Source organism: Erpetoichthys calabaricus, chromosome 11 (genome assembly GCF_900747795.2).
Source record: "Erpetoichthys calabaricus chromosome 11, fErpCal1.3, whole genome shotgun sequence".
Taxonomy (NCBI): domain Eukaryota; kingdom Metazoa; phylum Chordata; class Cladistia; order Polypteriformes; family Polypteridae; genus Erpetoichthys; species Erpetoichthys calabaricus.
In genome coordinates, this window is record NC_041404.2 from 147351376 (window position 1) to 147370151 (window position 18776).

Sequence of the window (18776 nt, forward strand, 5' to 3'; positions counted from 1 at the left end):
GGCATCAGTTATATTTTGCAAAAAAACACTTTAAAAAGGTTTCAAAAACACCTGAAAATGTGTGAAAAATGCTTGGGGAAATGGCAAAACACACACTGAAAGTTTTCAGTGCTCAAGTGCTACATAAACTGGCATTTCTGTTTCTATGCTAAATTGTATACAGTGAAGTTCCCTTTATTGTTAAAGGCTCTGCAGGTAATGATTAGGCTCAGGTCATGCACTCCCATGATGCTCATTATTGAAATAAATGTGATGTGGCAACCTTACTTTAAAACTGAAGCTGAATTGAGAAGCTAAGGAGTTGTTTCAGTTTTGTGAACCACAAGCCAAATTTTTACTGAATACAGAACCTTATGAAAAAAAGATCACTTAGGATAATATCTTTTCATTGTTGTCTTTTAATTCCCTGAGTACATTTTCTCATTATTGTGGATAGGAACTTAAATGTGAAACTCCAGGTTGTGCTGTAAAATGGTGAAAGAGAGGTAAACCCCTCTTTTAATGCCATTTTCACTTGGTACGTTCTAAGAAACGTGTGGACTGCTCCTCAATAATAAGACTAGAGGAGGGCCAGATTAAGTCTTCTGTGGGTGGAAGGGGTTGTGAGGGTTTTCATGTATGCATATTTTAAAGTGCTATAGCAATCTGTTATTAAGAAATGGCCAAGTACTTTGGGTTTTAAAGAAGGCACAGGAACCTAAATAAATAGCACATGGATTTACATGAAAACGTAAAAGTGAAGAACCTAAAATGTGAGTTTGCTTAGGTACTTTGTTACTTCAGATGCCTTTCATGTTGAACTATATACATTCCTTCTTTGAGTAAAACTTTGGTTATTTTACTGTAAACAGAATGGTTAAAATTCCTGTAATTATTACACTCTTTTGCAGAATATTGGATTATTGTATGTAATTGTCTTGAATGTTACTATAGTGCTAGAGTGAGCATGGGAGAGGCTATATGAATAAAAAAAATTCTATTCTTATTTTTCAGTGTTTTTTCTAGTTTCATTCACTGCCTTCCTCATCTGTTATGAAAACAAAATAGATATCTTTGTTGTATACTGAAAAAAAAATTGAATTTGAGTTGAAAAAAATGTTATCAGGCTAAAACAACGACCTTTAAATGCTTTAAAATTTTAAAGTAATCACATTTTCTTTTTGCCCTCATTTCAGTTAAATACAATTAGTGGGTTACAAAAGGGTGTGAAAATTGGTATTTGATTGAAAATCATTTTATGCATTAACACACATAATGCACCTGTCTGTATCTGAAGTAGTTTTTCTGTTACAGCAAAATGAGTGCACCAGTTATAATGATGACTGTGTATGTCCATGTTATTATGCTACTTATTGTTTGCTTCCCAAATTAAATTACATGCTTTTGATCACATGCAAGCATTTTCTCCATACTATCACCTTATTGTAACTAAGAACAAGAACTTTATTCGCCCATTTCTCTTGGTTCAAGACCCATGCCTGTGCTTTTAGAAATTTCTGACTTTAAAGTTCTGACAAGGTGTAAACTGCACACTTAGTATTAGTAGAAGCAAGTTAGCTATGGGTGAGAAGAATTGGTGAGCTGTGGGTGGAAGACGATGAAGTTGAAAAGTAAGAATTTATTAAACTCGAGATGGTGAATTACAGTAGTTTTTACTAGATCAATTTTTTCTACATTCTCCTTGATGATGTGATGTTGTTAAGCACCTAAAAAATGAAGACAGCAAAAAACCAGCTTGAATGTAAATATTAGGGGTTCTTTGCCACCAGATGCATTATAAGCTCCAGCTCGGTGCTTTGGGCAGTTGAAAACAGTTTGAAAATTTTTTGACTAAACTGGTACAATGTTCATAAATGTAAAATGTAGGAAAACATTGTTTGTTTTAGGATAAATTAATATTTGGGTACAGAACATTCTTAATCTGTTTCAGGAGTTTTATGTTTGTGCGTTTTCTATGAAACTAATAAATTCTGTTTTTGACAGTGTAGTTTTTGTTTAATTGTTGTCTCTTTTAGGTGGGTCCCTTTGTGCAGCCTTACAGTCAGAGTGGGATGCAACAGATTGGACCATCAGGAGTGAATCCTCCTTTACAGAACAAATCAGCCTTCTCCAGTAGCTTGCCGCCTTACACAAGTAGCTTGAAGGGGTCTGCTTTAACTAGTGTGCCAAACTTGGTAAGTATTTATGTGTAGAAATAGAACATCAGCACAGCAAAAGTGTTTTACTGTATCTCAGTGGATTAAAAATTTGCTTTATAAATTAAAACTTTGCAGACAGCTTTAACCAAGGCTTATGCCCCAAAAAATGAAAGTAATCGACCTATTCAAAATAAATTTTTCAAGTTTAAAAAATTTGTGATGGAGGCAAATAATACAGAGCAGTTAATGGTTTACTTAAGTTGTAAGCATGGTTACTATCGTTAATGAATTGTAATATGGCAAAAAATATTTTATTAAAGAAAATAAAACAATTAAAAGATGAGTAAAATAAGAATTTCAAACTAAAATTTAAAACTATATGCTCAAACTAACTGAAATTTAAAAGATAGTTATATATACATACAGTTTGTGTATGTGCGTCTATAATCATTTTTAATTTTTTTAAATAAATCAATTGCTGATAGTATACTGTTGCCAAGTGTTCCTTCTGGCGTGCCAGCATGTGTGAGTGCACACAGTTGTAAACTTCAGTGTATGTTTTAGATTTTTTTTTTTTTTTTGCTCTTTATTTCGCCTTATACAATTTCTCGTATTAGGAATTTGTTAGTTTTCGCATACCCCTTGGGGTCAGAGCGCAGGGTCAGCCATTGTACAGTGCCCCTGGAGCAATTACAGGTTAAGGGTCTTGCTCAAGGGCCCAGCAGGGTAGGATCTCTTTTGGCAGTGACGGGGATTCGAACCGGCAGCCTTCGGGATACCAGCGCAGATCCTTAGCCTCAGAACCACCACTCCGCCCAAATGATGGGATGGGAGGGAATGGCACAGTGGGACTGTCTGGTGAAAATCATTTATTAAACTTTGGCACAGAAAAGCTTGTAATTGAATCCTTTGTAGAAGGATTACTTTATTTTATTCCCAACTGTTACAAAACTCATTTTGAGCAGAGTTTGCCAGTTTTTCAAATTGAAGTAAAATTGGTTTGTGAAACATGACAAAATAATGACAAAATAATGTGACAATCTGAAGAAGATGGAAGTGCTGGATTGGTAGTTCAAACCAGTGCATCATGGTAGAGTACCACAGATAGCTGTTTAGGATGGATCATGTGTTTTGAAGTGGGACACATAGCAAAGGATTGTTAGTATTTGAGGAAGTACTGTATGGGAGTGCAAATGAGTATGACACTAACAGACACTAACTCGACAGTAACAAAAGCAGGTTTGTAATCAGTGAGATGGTAGACTGGTTTCTGGAACTCGAAGTGAAAGAACCCAACAAATTTTTCATAAAGATCTGTATAAATAGAATGAGTACTGTGACATGCTGAAAAAATACAAACCTACTAAAAAAAGTAAAATGACAGGTTAAATTGGTCAACAGACTTCATCTTACTGTTGTCTGCTCACCTCAGTCAATTGAGCACACACAGACATGGTGTGTTAGTATAGCTTTTTGTTGTGGTGGTTTTTTTTTTTTTTTTTTTTTAAAAAGGTGTTGAGGAACATATTTGACCATAAACTTAATATTACATCATTATATTCTTATTGCATTTATTTGCTTTTAAATGCTAAATAAAAATCTTGCTCTAAAATGGCATTTTTTTGTAACGCTTGTTCTTAATATTTCACAATAAAAGAGCTAATTTATTTTTTAGACGCCGATGCAGCAGTCCCAGCAGGTGCCAGCTGCAGGAGTTGTCTCAACGCAGGGTCTTTCTACAGGACCTACTGCTGACCCCGAGAAGCGCAAGTTAATACAGCAGCAGCTTGTTCTTCTGCTTCATGCTCACAAATGTCAGAGGCGTGAGCAAGCCAATGGAGAGGTACGTCACTGTACCCTTCCACATTGTAGGACGATGAAGAATGTGCTGAATCACATGACGCATTGTCCATCTGGAAAATCGTGCCAAGGTAAGGAAATTCCACCAGTTCATAAAAAGACTAGGTTCTGAATTTCTACTAGTTGTTGTTTTTTTTTTTTTTTTTTTTGTTCTCCCCCCCCCCCCACTTAAAAATAGTTTGTACAATTAAAGAAGTACTTCTTGGTTCATAAGGCTTTTTGGTTTTAAAGATAACAAATAGTTTTGCTTTATGTAGACACTGAGTCTAACTTTTGTTTCTGGCTGTAAAGCTAATACAAGATGGTCTAAATTTATTAATGGGATTCTGTAGCATTCATGTGGCTGTGGTGTGCTGCTGGGATAGGATCTAGCTTCCAGCTACCCCAAATTGGATTAATAGGATTTGAGAATGTTAGTTTGTTATAATTGATAATGTTATGGAAGTTACTTGAATGCAAGAACAGGTTTGGCAAAATATAAACATTCTGGGCTCTTGCTGCTTGTTAATGTTGATTATTTCCTGTTCATTTTTGCTTTTTTTTATTTTTTAGTTGCTCATTGTGCATCTTCACGACAAATAATTTCTCACTGGAAAAACTGCACACGACACGACTGTCCAGTATGTTTACCATTAAAAAATGCCAATGATAAGCGAAACCAGCAGCGTAAGTAAAATCTTTATGGTGAGCACTGTTTAATAGACAGATAGAAATGTTTCTTGTGTCTTTCTCTTCCTTAAACTTCCTTAAAGGAATGCTTCAGTCAAACATGTTTTATACATGTAATTTGCAGTAATGGCAAAGAATATGTGTAGTCTTATGTTTTCTTCCAGAATACAGATTTAAAAAAAAAAAAAAAAAAAAAAAAAAGCTTCTGATAGAATGTAAGACAATGGTGACTATTGCTGTGCAATGGCCAACGATGTGAAAAGCATTCATGTGGGGGGAAAAAAAAAACACATGTCCACGTCATCCAGTTGTATGCTGAAAATGTGCAAAGACATACATTTTTTGCTTAAACTGGTTATAAAAAAAAAAAAAATACTGCTGCAAAAATAAGTGCACATCATAAACAGGAAATGCAAGTCCCCTTGTGATTGCCTTTTTGAATTAAATACTTGCCTCTCCCCCTTCATTCTTCAGTCAAGTGTCCTCTCCACCTCAAAAAGGCAATGAATCAAATATCAATCCATCGCAGGCTCATACCCACAAACACTTGTGGTTTTTTTTTTTTTATTTTTTTTTTTTTAGTAATGACATTTATTCTTGTATACATGTGTTTACCAAGTGAAAGGAAGTGAGATTCCCTAGAGAATCACCATGGACACAGCAGTAACATACAAACATAGGAAACAGGGTTTCTGGAGCAGTAAGGCAGTATTTTGCACTGCATTACTGTACCCCACCCGTAAAATACAAATAATTTTGTGATAGTTCAGGAAGTCCATCAAAATAAAATTATACTTTTCTTTAGAATTTTCAAATAGCCAAAAATATATTTAGACATCATTGCCTTACACTGTTGAGCATGGAGAGTGTCCCGTACCCCAACCTAAGAAACAAGTGTCATATCCCAAAACACTTTATTTTGCACATTTACCTTCCTCACAGGCTCTTTTCCCAAAATGTAATACACCAGCACAGTAATCTCTTTCTGTTTCTTTTTTTCATTGTCATTATCCTCCTCCTCTCCAGACGAGTTTTGCCCCACTACACTACCGACTCTGACTTGCCTGACTGAGGAGATGCCTCTTTTAAAACTGGACCTGGGAGTACTTCCAGCAAAAAATTTTTTTAAAAAATTGCAGCTGGGAAACTCTTCTCCTTCAATTGGAACTTCAAAATGACGGGGGAGTCTTCCCTCAGTCGCCCCCTCCAGCGGCATCAGAGGATCGATCCCAGCATCTCCCATCCAACCCTTTGGGTGTCCACACAGGAGCACTGCCAGAGGGATGCTGCCACCCAGTGTACTGAGGGAAACACATGACCTCAGTAAGCAGTCCGTACTGACTGCTTAATATCCTTCCATTATTTTGGCCTCCTGACTGGCAAAGGTACCATCATCCAACCTGCTGAGATGCAAGCCCATGTATACCCTCTGTTACAGCATGCAGTATGTAAAATTATTTGAGAATATTTTTTTTAATGCAGTCATTCCCAATAAATGGTGTCTTGCACAGAAGGTTGACTATGTTTATGTAAACTCCTGGCAATTGAATATTTTGTAAATATTTGTGATCTAAATCTGTTTCAGTGATTTATCTGCAACATCTTTTAATAGTAGATCTAGCAAATAAAATGTTCCAGCAGTCCTTGCATGATTCAGAATGCGCAACACCACTTTGGAAGCCATTAACTGTATAAAGAAGTCACTAATATAGCACTAACGTCTGCTGTAGTCCCCATGCTAATCACCATAATCCTTTGACTAAAGATGATGTTTTATTTCACTTTGTGGGATGATGCGCAGTGTGATTACTTGTTTAGGTCCATTTTCATATGTTTTAATCTCATTATCCCACTAGGTCTGAGAAACCTGACATTTTTATTTTACTTTTTTTTATTTAGCTGTTTTTTATTGGTGTCTTTTGTTTATTTATTAATTTTGGAGGCATATAACATCCTAGTAATATGATTTTTAATATTTGTGATATGGGTAGAGATGTCTATTAGTTTTCTGTTTACCTACCTAATAACATAGCCAGCATTTGTATTCCCCAAGACTAGTGGTATTTCATTTCTGTGCCTATTTTTAAATTGTATATACTGTTTTTGTTGCATTAAAAAAATTGAAAACATTAACTGTACTGTTTTGAATATGTTGTTTGGAACTTTTGATAGCTATGCCTGTCATGTCTTGAGCCTGTTCAACATGCGTTGTTGAAATAATTTACTTTTCTATAAAGTTGCATGATTAATTATTACAGTTTTTCCTGTTTCCTATACAGCTTTGTTAGGTCCTGCCAGCACAGACTTATCAAATTCAGTTAGTGCAGGAGCAACCCATGGAGCAGCACAGCAAAGTACTCCAAAAGTAAACAGCACTAATCTCATTGATTCAAGCTCAATGCAGCGGGCATATGATGCTCTGGGGCTTTCTTATGGTAACCAGCCTCAGGTATCTGATCAGCAGCAAGTACAGAACCAGCCACATCAACAGATGAGATCTATTAGTTCACTTGGTAAATATAACTGAAGTACATTCAAACAGAATTTAATATACAGTATTACAAATTTACATTTTTTAATCTTGTATTCTCATGGCTGTTTTTGTAAATTCTTTAATGTGATAGATTGTAGACTTTACCTTTTTATATTGTTAATATTTAATCATATTGCCATGCTTTGGGTTAATGAGCCTGATTTATGTTGTTTTACTAAGCCTACTGTTCTTATTCAATTATTTTGAAGAGGTAAAAATGTTTGAGTTTTTTTTTTATACATATACATATATCATTTCAGGTACTAATCAGGTAGACCAAGGAGGATCAGGGATTAGAGTTGCTGTGTCTGAACAGCAAACGGGCCTCATGCCAGATTCAACAATTCCATCTTCTCTTGTTACTTCTGGGTATGTTTAAAAAATGTTTCATGATTTTTGTACATCTAAATATGGTTAAAATGTTCCCATCATAAGAAAACTACAAAATATTTTTGCCATTATACTGGCAGGTGTCCCCAGCAGAGCCTGGTGCTCCCTACAGGATTTACATGTACCTGATTAGTACAATGATAAAAACCTTATGAAATAATGTACTTAATATCTAATTTTTTGACTTGATTAATTCTGTTCAAGATCATTTCACTTTAGTTCGTTGGAAAATTAAAGTATACAGTTATGGTACTTGACTATTCATTTCATTATATTGTATCCACAAAACATGTTTTTCTATAGCACATTTTAAATACAAGGCATACAGCTCAAAGTGTTTTAGAAGATGTCAAAGAAAAAATAGCAAGAAAAAAACTAAAAAGTACATGAATTAATTTATGTAAAATGTAAATAAGAATAAATCAACATGCACATATTGATTTACAGATGTACAAGTAGTAAATATTTTTAAGATTCTCATGATTATAATGTTATGTCTGATACTATGATCAGATGGCCAGGGAAGGTGGAAGGAAATGTAATCGGAAAGGCATAACTTTGATTTTGTTATCTCTTAGCACCCTGCACATTTTTCCAAAATTAATATCACAAGAAAGCAGATTCAATAGACAACCTGTGAGATTAAGAAGTTTGTCTGGCAACTATGACAATTCTTTCATCACACTGTACCTGAGATATGACTCTGGCATTTTCCTTTCTCAGCTGCCTTTGCCAAAAATGTACACAGTGTTGTGTGTAAAAGTATAGGTTCCTTCAGGACAGCGTCACAGTTTTGAATAAAAATGATGTGTTTAAACAACTGTACATTTGAGTTGTTAATTTAGGCCATAGATTTTATTCATTTAGACTACCTCTTTGACCTTGAACTTAATAAGTGGCTTAGAATATGGGTGGATTGATGGGTTTTTCTTTGGCTAAATGTGTTAGTGAAAAAGAATCTTTCCTGTTGAATCCCATGCCAGAGTTCCATTAATCCAAACTTAAAAAAAGAATTAGAATTATTTTCTGTTTTTTTTTTTTTGGTAAGACTAAGGGGCTCCGTCCCCTGCTTGCTTTGCTTGCCCACCCCCGGGTTTGGTTTACCAGATATACAATTTAAAGAGATTGTTATTTTCATGGGAATTGTTACATATGCATTATTTTCACTTTTACTTTACAACTTTAATAAAAACAATAGTTGTCCTTTATTTCCGGCCCTAGGCGTGGTTAAATCTCTTTCTCGCAGGACGTATAACGCTGCTCGTATGAACGCATGCTGAGGAGATGTCCTCGGATCAGCTGCTGTCGTGCTGCTGCTGGCGAGCTGCGTGTTCTGTTTGTCGCGCTGCGCATCAATCATTTAAAAGCCTGTACAGCAGCTGTCATTTTAGGTTAAGGGGGTGTGGGGGGGTCGAACGCACTCGAAGGAGAAGCAGTTGGATCATCTGATGGCTTGCTGCTGCTACTGGCGAGCTGCGTGTTCTGCTTGTCGCTTGTCGTTGTTTTAAGAGCTGGGAGCACATGAAGCGTTTCTGCCAGAAGCATTCCAACAACTGCTAGGTTAGATGTCTGTGAACTTGTTTTAAATGTCTCACTGTCTTGTCATGCGTGATGTTAAAGTGTCTCTCGCGGGACATCAAATTGTCTTCTGAGATCACATCTCGTCTCCCTCCCAAGATTTTTTTTTTATAATAGAAATACCGACGATTAATAAAGTATCTATCTATCTATCTATCTATCTATCTATTGGAGGATGGTGGAAAGGCATGTCAAAATTAAATTACCTAATAATGTTTACTTATAGTTCGCCCTTTTCCATAATTGTAAAATTCTAGACATTGTTGCAGCCTTTTTTCATCAGTGAATGAATCGGTATGCTTATAACACCATTAAACTGCAGAATCCTAACTGCAGGTTTTGTACCAAAACATATTCTCTCTCTGCTCACAAGACAGCAGTAAGTACAAGAGCCTTCCAGATAATCTCTCATGTAAGTGTAATTTGCAGGCAGTTCATCACTTTTCTGTGAATAAAGTTTGAGGTGTGTGAATTTTGTTTACAAGGCTGTCAAAAGTGTGAGGTGCATACCACATCAACACAAATAAAACATAGTGGCTAAACTTCTGTAGCTTATAACTGTTAAGCACAATGCCAAGTCAATACTAGAGCCAGCATCTGGTGTAAAATCTGTATCACGCCTGGAGCAAAATTGAAAATTATTAAGTTTCTAATTTCCATCCCTGTGACGAATCTACATGCTGTACTTGCCTTAATTTGAATAATTAGAGCAAGAGTCTTGCATTTTTTTTAAATTCATGGACAAAAATAAAAACAAATGAGTAAAATGACACTGAAGCACACTTTAAAGACTACAAAACACTGTGGGATAAAATCATAAGTGCAGCATCAAATTTACCAAAAAATCAGAAAATCTACTGCTGTTAATGGGTAATTCTGTCTTCCTTATTTGAGAAGAGGAAAAAAAGAAAAAGACTACCATAATGTTACTGAACATCTTGTGTGCAGGACTCAACTAGTTACATGTTTGCCCATGCCCCACAGTAAGTATAAACACAAAGACCACTATAGTGATTATATAGCCTTATATCAATTGTACAAACAGGTGAATGCAGGAAAGCAGCATGTAACAAATGTGATTTTAAGATAAGCAAATACAAAAAGCATTCATCTAACCAAATGAGAAGCCTGAAATTCTGACATGAAATTGGAGTTTGCATTGATCAGACATAATATAAATAATATTGCTCTGCTTTGATTTTATAGTCAGTTATTTTCGGATGGCTCTGGTGGAAACAAAATGACAAACATGGGAAATCTTCCAACAGCAGCACCTTTGTCTTCCCCTAGGGTTCGAAAATCCTGGCATGAGCATGTTACTGAGGACCTGCGAAATCACTTGGTTCATAAATTGTAAGTGGTCTTTTGGTTCTGTCCATAAATTGACCAAGTAAAATTTTTAGAGATTATAAATCTGTGCTCTAGGATCCACGGTTCCACACTCTAGTAACTTCTAAATCAATGTTCCTCTACACAGAGTTCAAGCCATATTTCCAACACCTGATCCGGCAGCTTTGAAGGACAGACGCATGGAGAACTTGGTGGCCTATGCACGTAAGGTGGAAGGAGATATGTACGAGTCTGCTAATAGCAGGGTATGTGGTATTTATTTTAAAAGAACACTTAATTGTGTACATTTTCATTCCATGTCTGCCTAGAAAAAGAGTTGGAGTACAGTCCTTAACAGATTTACTTCCATGCTTGAATATTCACTGCAAAAAATAAAGATAATTTTTAACAATATGTAGGTTGGGTTAAACAGAATAATAAAATAGTAACAGTCTCGTGTTCAGATCTCTCAACTATATGTCAAACATCTGTTACACTGGTGTTGGTCGACCCACAGGTACAGTTAAAAGAAGAACCTGTGCTGGGATATTTAAAAATGTTATTGCCATTGCCCATTAGATGACAGTATTCTGTTAAAGGCACTAAAAATAATTTAATCCAATGTTCACCGGAGTACATTTTAACATACAGTGAGTACACCCATCATATTTTTGTAAATATTTTATTATATCTTTTCATGGGACAACACTGAAGATATGACACTTTGATACAATGTAAAGTAGTCAGTGTACAGCTTGTAAAACAGTGTAAATTTGCTGTCCCCTCAAAGTAACTCGGCACACAGCCATTAATATCTAAACTGCTGGCAACAAAAGTGAGTACACCCCTAAGTGAAAAATAGCCTTTGAGTCAATTGTCCAATTACTTTTGAGCCCCTGAAATGAAGGGATTGTGATAAAAAAAAAATGCTTTAGTTGCCTCACATTTTTATGCAATCGTTTTGTTCACCCCACTGAATTAAAGCTGAAAGTCTGCACTTCAACTGCATCTGAGTTGTTTCATTTAAAATTCATTGTGGTAATGTACAGAACCAAAATTAGAAAAAAGTTGTCTCTGTCCAAATATTTATGGACCTAACTGTATATGACCAAAATACATATTTAATTTCAAAGGGCAAACAAATATTATTGCTAATACTGTGCTCTTTTTTGATTGCATGCATGTTGTGATGTGCCTGGTCTTGGATGTGAGTTCTCGAAAGGTGTCGGGGCGCTCCTCCATTACAGAAGTGATTGTATTTAATTAAAGACATGGTATATAGAAGAGTATGCAGAGCATGGGAAGAAGACGGTTTGGTCCTTAGTTATTATAGATAGTTGCATTTCTTTTTGTATATTGTTTGTGATTTTTTTTTTTCTCTCTTTCATTTACAAGACAATTCTCTTTGTACTTGATTTTTATTATATGCAGCTCATTTTTGTTCGTTTTCTTTTCTTCAACGTTCATTATCAATTTTTGCCGCTCTTTTTCTATTGCATTGTGAAATTCAACATTCTTGAATAGATAATTTGCTTTTCTGCCTTTCCATTATAACCGACTGCATTGAAGGGTGAGTTAGCACTGAAAGTGTCACAAGGTGGTACGGAGAGAGAATGTGCGCAGTAGGAGTAGTGATTGGGTGAGCAGTGTGGGGAGGAGTGGTCAAGGCTGAATAATGCAGACATGACGGAAAACTTTTTTTAACATAATAGAGAGAAAAGGAAAACAAATGCTATTGCTAATAACTGTTCACTATTTTGTTTTTATGCACTTTGAGATGTGCGTAGGTCAGATATGACCAAAATATATATTTTTTTTTTTACTTCAAAAGTGGAAAAAAGTATTGCTAGAAGTTCATATTCAGTTCAGTTACAGCTTGTTTTTATTGTTTATGTGCCTGTGTCAGCTGTGCCCAAATTTTAAAAGGAACACAATGAATAAATATTACGTGTTTATCAATACATTCATTTGTTGTAGTTTAAAATGTATTACCTGCTGCTTACCTGCCACTTCAAATGTCTGTCCCCACTAAATTTCTTGGTTTGAGAAGCTGACCCAACTGAATTTGTAATTGAATAGCTCTGAAGTAAAAGTTTACATTATTTTCCAAATTACCTCAGATAAGGGCAAAGAATGCAGATTTAATCAGTCCTAATTCTGAATCTTGAAGTACACAATATCTGACTGCAAATAACATTGCAAGTGGGCTTGTCATTGGATTATCTTATACTGAAAAGGTTTAGGAAAACAAAGTGACACATGTAAGAGGAGTCCTGACAGTTCAACCAAATTTTGAAGCTTGTACATTAAATTGCAGTGCCATGAATCTAAAATATGTATAATCACATCAGTGAAATTTAAAGAATCGTTTATAACACAGATTAAAGTTGCCCAGCTGAAATTCAGCCTCTGAGTTTTGGCCAGTTTTGTTTAGCTTATACTTGTATTCCAGAGGACCAAATTAATGAGTGTGTGTAGTTTAGCATTAATAGAAAAGATATATGGAGAAAGTCTGCCTATTGTACAGAAAAGCCCACTTTTCACCTAGGCCTCATTTAGTGTTATATTTTGTAGTGAGCTCAAGGATAATTTATTTTTGCTTCTTGTTAGGATGAGTATTACCATCTGTTAGCTGAGAAAATTTACAAAATACAGAAGGAACTTGAAGAAAAACGTAGGTCACGGCTACAAAGACAGAATGTTTTGGGCACTCAAGCACAGATGGCTGCCACTAGCAACCAGCAGCCAGTAGTGCATCAAACGCCTGCTCTGCCTTCAACTCAAACCATAAGACCACCAAGTGAGTACTTCTAATGTAACCACATTCAGAATATTTGTACTATTTTTGTGTTTACACAAGAAGACTGTCTTTTTCTCCAACTAGTTTTGACACGGATCGCTAATTTCATGAATTGCAGATGCTTTAAAGAAATGATATATTAAATTAATAATTTGACTGTTCTTGCTTATAAGCTGTACATGTATGTTGTAATCAACTATATCAACTGCCAGTGTCACAAGTAATTAAGTGAACTTACTGATAGGTTTAATATTAAATGAGAGAAAATATAAATTTTTACTTACTCGCTACCTTTACATACCAGTTAGATGTTAAACTTGTGATGCTTAAATGTTCTATTAGTCTTTTGGCAAGATACTCAGTCTTCTGACCTGTTCAAATAAGGCCATAAGATCATACAGATGTTGTAAAAATATTTGTACATCCACAGAATCTCATTGTTCGCAGTGTCAGAAAATGAATGTCCCTTTTCAAACACTTGGAAATAAAGAGTAAAATTTTGACTGAGTTCATGAAATAAAATACATGCTGTTAATTGAAAAAAGAAACATGTAGCCATGATACTATAATAGCAAAAGCAGGAGATGAAATCGTCACATAGGCTTTACCCAAATGTCTTTTATTGTATTTTAAATGATAAAATTTTAGTATTTTTAATTTTATGTGTAACGTATTAATAATAAGGTGATGGTAATACATTGTCATATGAAGTTTATTAATTTGTGAAGCACATAAAAGGCACAATAACCCAGTTTATTTAAAAGAAATACAAGCAGCAACATTGTATGTCATACCTTACAATAGAGAGTCATATAGTTTAAAGCGACTAAAATACTGTACTATTACTAATACTAATGTACTCTATTAGACCAATCAATGGGGATTTGATTCACAAGTCATAAAGGGGCTTTCCCCCATTTAAAAACAATTGACAGCCGCAGTGCTTTTAATATTTTCACCCCTGAAAATGAAAAGAAGCAAGTATTCTAACTTATCACCTCCAGATGAAAGTGGCAATCTTACTTTCCCATCATCATAAAATTGACCTGAGAATATTGAATTATCCTAGCTGGGCAAACTTGGTGTTTGTTTGTTTAATGTGTATATGTGTACAAAATTTAAAATACGCTAATCATAGTCTTGATATTTTGTAAAAACTAGGGGGCTCTGCCCCCTGCTCGCTTTGCTCTCCAACACCCGTGCGGGCCCTACGTGCTTGTCGATTCCCAGATCTGCTGCTTGCGACAAATCGTGCTGTGCTTTTGGATAAACAAGAATATCAACTCTGTCTTTGATATCTCCATCTTTCGAAACTGTTATTGCTGACAATTTGCCACATATTAGTTTATTATGTATGCGAGCATGATCTTTCAGATTCATATAGAAATCCAAGAAAACTTTTTTGTCCGTGTTTTTTCAGATAAATTTTGTGTAAAGTGAGATTCTTTTGGACGTATGGATTAGTATCTATTATTGGCTGTAGAATTTCTAATACGTCCAATCGTTTATAACTCTTTTGATTCTATGTTTCATCGCTTCTCCGTGATCATAAATATAAACCTGACCAAATTGTGGTTTCTTTGAAAATAAACTTGTAGTAGCTTTAATTGTTGTGGGACCACAGATTCTCATAGTGTATGGTCCTGAATCATGTAAATCTACGTTTTGATTATTGAATGATGTGAACGCAAACATGTTATTGTAGATAGCCTTCATCAGGTTCAGATATTTTGCCTGTACTGTTTGTGGATTTCACTTTCACCAAATAACACGTTTTATTTCACACGGATATGCCTCTTCATTGGGAAGAAACACTACTTTTCCCTGATGGCAACACGAATTAGACGATCTACAAGTCTCCAAAGAATATCTATATACTTCTGTCATATCACCTATGTCCATATACTCTGTCTCTTTTTGCTGTTCTGTTATTTCATCGAGTAATAATTTCCATTTGTTAGTGCTAATGCGATCTTTACAATCAGTTTTTTGAGACAAGTTTTAGTCGCTCTATTATATAAAAAAATCTTGGGATGAGATGAGACTTTTTCAGAAAGATAATTTCAAGTCCCACGAGATGAGACTTTGTGCCAAGAGATTTAACCACGCCCACAGTCCACTCACCTCTCATTAGTGTGAATGCTTTTGTCAGACACAGTTCCTGTGCTCTCAGCTCTTATAAATTTTTGCGGGGTGCGGAAATAAAACACAAAGAGTAGAAGACAAAGTAGAACATCGTATAGAGGTTCGCAAACGTTGGTGCAATACACATGCAGAGCAGGTTAGAGATTATGAAAGTACCTAAAATTTTAGGTTTCAAAATACTGATAGTAACTGATTTACAACATTCTACTTTGTCTTCTACTCTTTGTCTTTTATCTCCACCCCCGCAAAACTTTGCAAGAGCTGAGAGCACAGGAACTGTCTCTGACAATAGCATTCACACGAATGAGAGGCGAGTGGACTGTGGGCATGGTTAAATCTCTTGGCACAAAGTCTCGTCTAGCGGGACTTGAAATTATCTTTATGAAAAAGTCTTGTCTTCTCCTAGGATTTTTTTTTTATATAATAGAGATATACACCACCTAGTAGCGAAAAGCTTTTTCTGATAATTGCTGAAGTATAAGAAAAAAGGTACTTCTATTGAAGTGAAAAAATACATTTAGATTACTAATACTAGTTAAGAGTAATTGTGAGTAATAAAGTGAAATCACACTTGTTCTGGACATATTTTTAATAAATAGATGTCTAGCTGACTTTAGTTACAGAATATCTTTAAAGTACTATAAAATGTTATTTGCGCCACTGTTTGTTTCAGAACTGGTTGTGTTTAGTTTTTGATGGATGTGGTTTTTAGCATCCATTTTAAAGATTTAAATATTTCTTTTTTCTTAATGCCATTTATATTTTGTTTGGGAATGGATGCGCCTAGTATATTACTACCTGAGTACCCTTTTGACATGCTAGGTCTACTGGATATTTGTTTTATGTGTTCTGTGACTGAGACAACAGTTAAAGTGGTGTTGTTTTTGTAGTATGGTGCTTTATTTCATTCCAGTGTAGTTAAATAAGTATGTTAGGTAAATGTTAAGTCAAATCTCTTGGTACTAGGATGTGAGGGAGATTGTCAGATATTTGATTATTTTTTATTTTATTTGTATGACATTAACAGTTTTTATTTTTCATGTTTGAATTTTATTCAGATGGACCATTGCCTTTAACCAGCATTCTAAAGCAGCTCACGAATCGCATGCAGCCACCACAAGGTATTTTGTACTGTCCTTTCCAGGGAAAGCATTTAGATATTCCTGACATAGTTTTAGATTCAATGATTAGATACTTCCAGATACACTTCCAAATTCATCTGGCTTAATATTATAAAGATTATGTGGTGATGAATTCTTGCCAGTGTGTTAAGGTTTCTGCTTTTTACTCACATTATTGCACATTTACCTAATTATAGGCAGCTTTGGGCATAAGGTGGTTGTAACACTGAATGGGACCAAGAATCGATCACATGGCACAGTTTCCCACACACCTACACTGATTTGTTAGTCTCACAAATTACCCTGACTTACACAACTTTGGCAAAACTGGTTTGCCTAGAAAAGAACTCCCCAATACACAGAGAAGGAGAATGTGCAAAGTTCCCACAGACTGACACCCAGAGTTCAAGCACAGTGTTCTGAAGCTATGAGGCAGTATTGTTCACCATTGGGATACTTAATTCAGGATTCTTCTGAATTCATCAGTACAGTTGAGATTGTCACTTAATAAAGAGCACAAAGATGGAGAAGTGCATTACAAATTTTTGTTTGCTCACTATATAGGTGTCTAAAATTCCATGCACAGCTTACCTAAGGGATCTTAAATATTTTTAAAATGAGTAATTGGCAAATATTATACTGCATGAATGTTTAGAGTTGATTGGCATATATTGTGTATGGCTTGAATTGTTAGCAAAAGTTTCTCTACCAAACATTGACTCGGGTGGGACAAATGCGAGTGTAATCAAGCATTTTGTATCATTATGATTTTAGTTTTATTACTGTTGTTTGAGAACCTCATTTTGTAGTGTCTTTTTTTTGTATTAATCATCTGTTCCATACTGTAAAGCTGTAAATGTGGTAATTTTCCTGATTTTCACTGTTGGTACAGGATACTACTACTTCCTACTAATTTACATAATTATCAGTAGGTATTAACCAGTTTATTCCTATGACTGTCGGGAATCCGCAAATGACTCAGAAATCCTCCCAAACGAACCCTGCAGGTCCTGTGAACACCTTGGATGCTGTTCCAGCTGTAAGTATGCATTTCTTGCTTATTTTTCCATAGAATATACAGTATATGTGAAAACCAAACCTTTTATAAACTTGCAAAAAATTACACTAGTATTATTTTCAGAGGCAGAAGTAGAGATACTACCCTTTTCACTTTTATAAATATCATATTATATCTGTTCAGCTGTTGAGAGCTATTTTATTTTTCTTCTAGCTTTTTGAACCTGTTGTGTAGTACCTCAAAAGCCAAAGCAAATTATTTTTTTTTTTTTATATAAATTAGATGGGTCCATCAACATCACGATTAGCACAAGCCCCGAGCCTGTTTGGAGCCCAGAGTAGTAATGTGGTTGGCCAGACAAATATCCAGAACCAGTTTCTGCCTCAAAACCAGTTTACAGTATCACCTGGACCTATGAATGTAAATAATTTGAGTATGGGACAACCTACATCTCAAACTGGGGTTTCACAGGTAGAGTTGATCTTACTCGTTACTAATAAAGATTCATTCATTCTTCTGCCTTGCATATTAAATCCTATAGAAGTATTTAGATGCTGGGTTGTATATTTAGAGTCAAAAACTAAAAATGAAAACTTGGCATAGGTCTCATTACCTCATATACATATTTATAATTCTCTTTGGGAACTGAAAAGCATGTTCTTAGACAATAAAAAAAAATAATGTGAGGAGCAGCCTATAGATGTTCTCGACTCACTCTGCATTTTTTAATTTAGACTGTGATCTGCTGTTTTTATTGTGTTGTAATGTTATATCATCTCTCCTTCTTTTGCCTTTCATCCAATTCAGCACATTTGACATGTTGTGAATTCAAATTTCCAACAAAGAATCTTAAACGTTTTCACCTTATTTGTCATTTTAGGTTTATTGTAGGATCTAAAATTGCCAAGCTAATATAGTCAGTTTTTTTTTATATAAATAAATTTAAATTATATAAAAAATATAATTTGTTGTTATTGACTCTTGTCATTTTTGATCCCTGCCATGGTCATCAGTTTCTTTCCTAAATTGTGGTAAGCAGTTTTCCCTACCCAGCTCAAATGGAGCCAGTATCACCTCCATTATTATTTGTACAATGCTGATAGAAACATCCATCCATCCATCCATCCATTTTCCAACCCGCTGAATCCGAACACAGGGTCACGGGGGTCTGCTGGAGCCAATCCCAGCCAACACA

General features: G+C 35.2%; 1 protein-coding gene across 6 annotated transcripts in view; it reads left to right on the top strand.

Moving 5' to 3' along the window:
- crebbpa (CREB binding protein a) overlaps positions 1–18776 on the top strand; it is a 107690-nt gene that overhangs the window by 12557 nt on the left and 76357 nt on the right. For 2 of the 6 annotated variants that reach the window (XM_051933392.1, XM_028814284.2), the window contains exons 3-13: positions 2016–2174; positions 3814–4069; positions 4551–4664; positions 6947–7180; positions 7461–7569; positions 10375–10521; positions 10646–10763; positions 13108–13297; positions 16501–16563; positions 17496–17602; positions 17864–18052. In XM_051933392.1, the coding sequence (XP_051789352.1) occupies positions 2016–2174; positions 3814–4069; positions 4551–4664; positions 6947–7180; positions 7461–7569; positions 10375–10521; positions 10646–10763; positions 13108–13297; positions 16501–16563; positions 17496–17602; positions 17864–18052 (1686 nt within the window). Of the gene's footprint in view, positions 1–2015; positions 2175–3813; positions 4070–4550; positions 4665–5853; positions 6112–6946; positions 7181–7460; positions 7570–10374; positions 10522–10645; positions 10764–13107; positions 13298–16500; positions 16564–17495; positions 17603–17863; positions 18053–18776 lie in introns of those variants that run through there. The other 4 variants (XM_051933389.1, XM_028814285.2, XM_051933390.1 and 1 more) reach the window with 4 other exon arrangements.